Consider the following 4,624-nt stretch of genomic DNA (forward strand, 5'->3'; position numbering starts at 1 on the left):
TTAAGAACAAAAAAATCGGACGGTCCGATTACCAGAAAGCCCGCCCAAAAAATTTTCCTTACCCAAAATCGGTAGGTCCGATTTGGTGATAAAAAATTTTGAAAATAGGCCCTCAAATCGGTTGGTCCGATTTCCTTGGGCAAAAAAAATCAACACTCATCCGCATGCTACAAATCGTATGGTCCTACTTCCATGCATGCACCATCAGCGCCCACAAATCGGACGGTCCGATTTGTGACCCTCACCCCTGCAAAAAATCGGACCGTCCGATTTCTCTCCGTCAGCTGACCGCCGTCACAGACTTGTTAAACACCACTAACCTCCATAAACGGGCGTTACACCACACCGTACATCATATCCGAAAAAATTAGCCGATTTTAGTACCAGAAGTTCAATTCAATGTTTTTCATGGACTTACAGTAGCATTTTTTATTCTTGGCTATATTCAAATTTTATTATTATTATCCCACCATTTCCATGAAAAAGGAAATAAAAAAACTGATTCTCATTGTACACATTTATCAAGAAACGTCCAAGCTCATTATTCATTGTCAAGCTCTCTTTCCGGACCTCTCTGTTACACTTCATACCACGTGTCATTATATTAGTGATAAATATTTATATATATTTATATATCTCATATCTGTATAGATTTAGTTTTTTATTGTATAATTCTCTAACAATAAATATAATAATATTAAGAAGATAAAAAAAACTAAAATTTATTTTATTTAATATTTTCAATAAATTATAACTATTTTTTATTAATTTTTTTTTACTTACTAAATATTTGTGCAATAAATATGAGATGAAAGTGAGACCCAAAATTATTGTCCTTTTTCCCCATGAGTGGCAGTAATCTGACTGGCTGCTCAGCTGGGCGCCCAATTTTACTATTTCAACCCTGACACGGTCTTCGTTTCCTTCCCTCCATTTCTTTCTTGGTCTTCAAGATCTCCCACTGCTCCTCAATGTGTCCTCAATGTGTCGGTGATCTAAATCATAAACCCCAACCCCAATCCCAGCCCTCTTTCTCACTCCGCCGCCAATGTCTTCCATTCGAATCGACGCATCGAAGCAGCACTACACCACCACCTTCCTCGTGGTCGGTTACGCACTCTGCTCCAGTCTCCTCGCCATCATCAACAAGTACGCCATCACCCAATTCAACTACCCCGGCCTCTTAACCGCACTCCAGTACCTCACTTCCGCCCTCGGCGTCTATCTTCTCGGCAAATTAGGGTTCCTCCACCACGACCCCTTCACTCTTGACACCGCCAAGCGCTTCTTCCCCGCTGCACTCGTCTTCTTCCTCGCCATCTTCACCAACACCAACCTCCTCCGCCACGCCAATGTCGACACCTTCATCGTCTTCCGATCTCTCACCCCTCTCCTCGTCGCCCTTGCCGACACCGTCTTCCGCCACCAGCCTTGCCCCTCCAAGCTCACATTTTTCTCCCTCGTCGTTATCCTTGCCGGCGCCGTCGGGTATGTCTCCACTGATTCCGCTTTCACCCTCACTGCTTATTCTTGGGCTTTTGCTTATCTTGTCACAATCACCACTGAGATGGTTTACATCAAGCACATGGTCATGAATCTAGGGTTGAACACTTGGGGTTTTGTTTTGTACAACAATTTGTTGTCTCTCATGATTGCGCCCTTGTTCTGGTTCCTTACCGGTGAGAATTTTGAGGTTTTCGATGCTCTGAGATCCGGTTCCGGGAGCTTGTTTGATCCCAGTGCTCTTGCTGCTGTTGGGCTATCCTGTGTGTTTGGATTGGCGATTAGTTTCTTTGGCTTTGCGGCAAGGAAGGCCGTTTCCGCCACGGCGTTTACTGTCACTGGCGTTGTGAACAAGTTTCTCACTGTGGCTATCAATGTGCTCATTTGGGACAAGCACGCCAGCCCCTTCGGATTGCTTTGTTTGCTATTCACCATTGTTGGTGGAGTTCTTTATCAGCAGTCAGTTACAGGGCCTGCCCCGGTGCAGCGTGATACAATGGTGGATGTTGAGAAGAATCCTGGTGATTATGATGATGATGGTCATGATTTGGAAGCTGAGAGACTATTAAAGGGTAAACTTGCTTCATGAGTAATGTTTTGTTTGTAGCATTTCAGTGATTTGGTGATTATGGTGTATTATTATTGCTGTATTGTCTCAACAGCCTTGACAAATTTTTTTATGGAATATGAGGTATCTTTCTCAGAAGGTTATGAAATTGTGGTGTTGCTTATTGCTTCTTTCTTTGCAAGGCTTTGATTTATTGTTCTGGGTTTTCCAGTATGTGGTTGCTTTTGATTAATCATCAGATCAGTGTTCTTATGACAGAACTATTCCTCTGTCTTTAGTATTAACCGCGTTCATGATGGATTACTTGTAGCTTGGTTACTTTGGCAAGTGCTTTAAAATTGAGCCATCTCTTTACTATTCTTAAGCGAATCTTCAGGGGCATTGCGAAACCAAAATGCTTCTGAGCATTTATGAACTGAATACCAAAAAGCAAGCTTAACTAGCCAAGGTTTTAGTGCTCCTCATGTAGTTCTAGTCACAGCTCTGTCTTTTGTTAGGATAGTCCTCTACATATGTACTACAAACTGGTACCATTCTTGAGTTGAAAAGTTTGCATCCATAGCCCTTCATAATTAATAATGCTGCATTGTGAACTCATTTTTATACCATTCTTTGATGGTATATAGAGTTTAATATATCTGAATACTGGGGACCTGATTAGATTGAATTCAACAGTTATTACTTATTAGTGTCCTAAAACCACCGATGAAATTATTCTTATTGTCAGGAAGTCAAATACTTGGAAGCAGAGAAGGTTCTGCACTGTTTTGATTTTGAGTTCTTTGGTTTAACCAAAGAGCGTCCTGTTTTCCAAGACTTCTAGAGGTCATTGTAACCAAATGCTGGACATGTGTATTATTTGCTCTTGCTAAGTCACTGCCCTAAAATAGCCCTGAACGGTTATTTTACCTTCTTTGTGATATTTACCAATGGAGTATGGATGTCTGCAATCAATTATAGATCCTAACTCTCTAACAGTGGGTTTTTTTTCCCCAGAAGCCTACCAAATTTAACTTTACCGACAGGTATTTTTATTTCTTGAAAGGGATTTCCCTGAATGCCTTAGGAATTCGCTTAAATATCTTGTGAACTTGTGAAGAAGGATGTGGTGGTGGTGGGAACACCTTCTGTTGAAATGTTACCCAAAATTGTTATGATGTTTGATGAAAAAGATAGAATCTGTTTGCTCTATCTGTGTACTGGTGTGATGCGGGAATGCTACCATGAGGTCCTTACAAAATGTAAAGGTTTTGTCAAACGATCAAGGGTGCGGCTTCAAGTTATTTCAACACTGCTATCTATTATTATTATTCATATTTAGTGCAGGGCAAGATTGTATCTGTCTTGGCACTTCAAAATGCTGAAGATGGAGATAACTTATTCATATTGTTCTATAATGACAATTACTTATCAGTTATCATTATCGTAATCATTCTCTCTCAGATAGAAATAGCAATTTTTGTTTTTCCCTTCTAACTTCATGCCTCGGCTGATGCACTTGTAGCTGAACTGAATGTTAAGGATAGTACGACGAGAGAACAAGAAGATCTTGAAGTTGTGCGATCGAAAACTTAGACTACCATTAAGAAGGACACATGTTTACAATGGCTACAGAACTTGGTTAGAACTTAGAAGTTAGAAGGATGAAGATATCAAAGGAAAAGAATAGTAAGGACTAAGGATAATTAAGAGATCTGATGAGTTTCAGTCTCCCTTATTTATTGGTTTAAAACAAGTGTAATAATTGTGGCATGCACGGAGATTATTTTATAATCAATATTATTATATACTTTAGAATAAAAGTATACATAGATTAGTTAATTTGTTCAACAAAAAAGAAACATTAATATATTCACAAAATAAATTTGGACAACGTTTAACAACTCAAATAATCATAATAGTTGTGATTATATCATAGTAATATGACTTAATAAAGATAAATTGTTAGCTTTTTAGCAATATAATAGGGTAAAAAACCTTAATAAGCCAAGTCAACAATCATGTAACGTAAATACGCCAAAGCGAAAATCGTTTCAGCAATAAGCCAAATCATATTTTTATATAATTCGAACCATGCTGGTTCGAATTCTATTTCTACATAATTCGAAACAGCTTGGTTCGAATTATACACAAATACACGCATACACATAATTCGAACAAGCTTGGTTCGAATTACACACAGTAATTCATTGTATAATTCGAATTATGCTGTTCATTTTTAATAGTTCATGAATATTTTTTAATAAATTTTTTTAAATTATAGTACAAAAAATATTTTATCCTATGCAAAACAATTTAAAAAAAATTGCTTAAAAAATGTTAGGAGTACTATAAAAATTTGTAATGTTATAATAACTTAGGTAAATACATGCATGTACTCAAATTTTAAATAAAATACTCTACATAGTCAATAATAATTTAGAAATGAAAGAAAATATTTTATTCCATACAAAATAATTAAAAAATATATTTTATTTTATACAAAATAATTTTAAAAAATGGCTTAAAAGATGTTATGAGTACTATAAAAGTTTGTAATATTCTAGTGATTTA

At 37.2% G+C, this 4,624-nt stretch overlaps 1 protein-coding gene across 2 annotated transcripts; it reads left to right on the forward strand.

Moving 5' to 3' along the window:
• The first annotated feature begins 872 nt into the window (after positions 1–872).
• Positions 873–3,829, forward strand: LOC130944816 (GDP-fucose transporter 1-like). Of its 2 annotated transcripts, none has more exons than XM_057873368.1 (2): positions 873–2,075; positions 2,799–3,500. In XM_057873368.1, the coding sequence occupies exons 1-2, from the start codon at positions 1,049–1,051 to the stop codon at positions 2,840–2,842; spliced, it is 1,071 nt and encodes a 356-aa protein (XP_057729351.1). In that variant the 5' UTR covers positions 873–1,048; the 3' UTR covers positions 2,843–3,500. The 2 variants fall into 2 exon arrangements, with proteins under 2 accessions (XP_057729351.1, XP_057729345.1); XM_057873362.1 differs by lacking the exon at positions 2,799–3,500 and adding an exon at positions 3,576–3,829 and having other exon boundaries at positions 874–2,075.
• The last annotated feature ends 795 nt before the right edge of the window (positions 3,830–4,624 follow it).

This window comes from Arachis stenosperma, chromosome 1 (genome assembly GCF_014773155.1).
Source record: "Arachis stenosperma cultivar V10309 chromosome 1, arast.V10309.gnm1.PFL2, whole genome shotgun sequence".
Lineage (NCBI taxonomy): Eukaryota > Viridiplantae > Streptophyta > Magnoliopsida > Fabales > Fabaceae > Arachis > Arachis stenosperma.

Bases quoted from the DNA above. Each gene is read 5' to 3' on its own strand.
- LOC130944816 (XM_057873362.1), top strand. From the start codon at position 1,049: ATGTCTTCCATTCGAATCGACGCATCGAAGCAGCACTACACCACCACC. The intron at 2,076-3,575 runs GTAAACTTGCTT...ATGCACTTGTAG, and splicing joins AGCTGAGAGACTATTAAAGG to CTGAACTGAATGTTAAGGAT.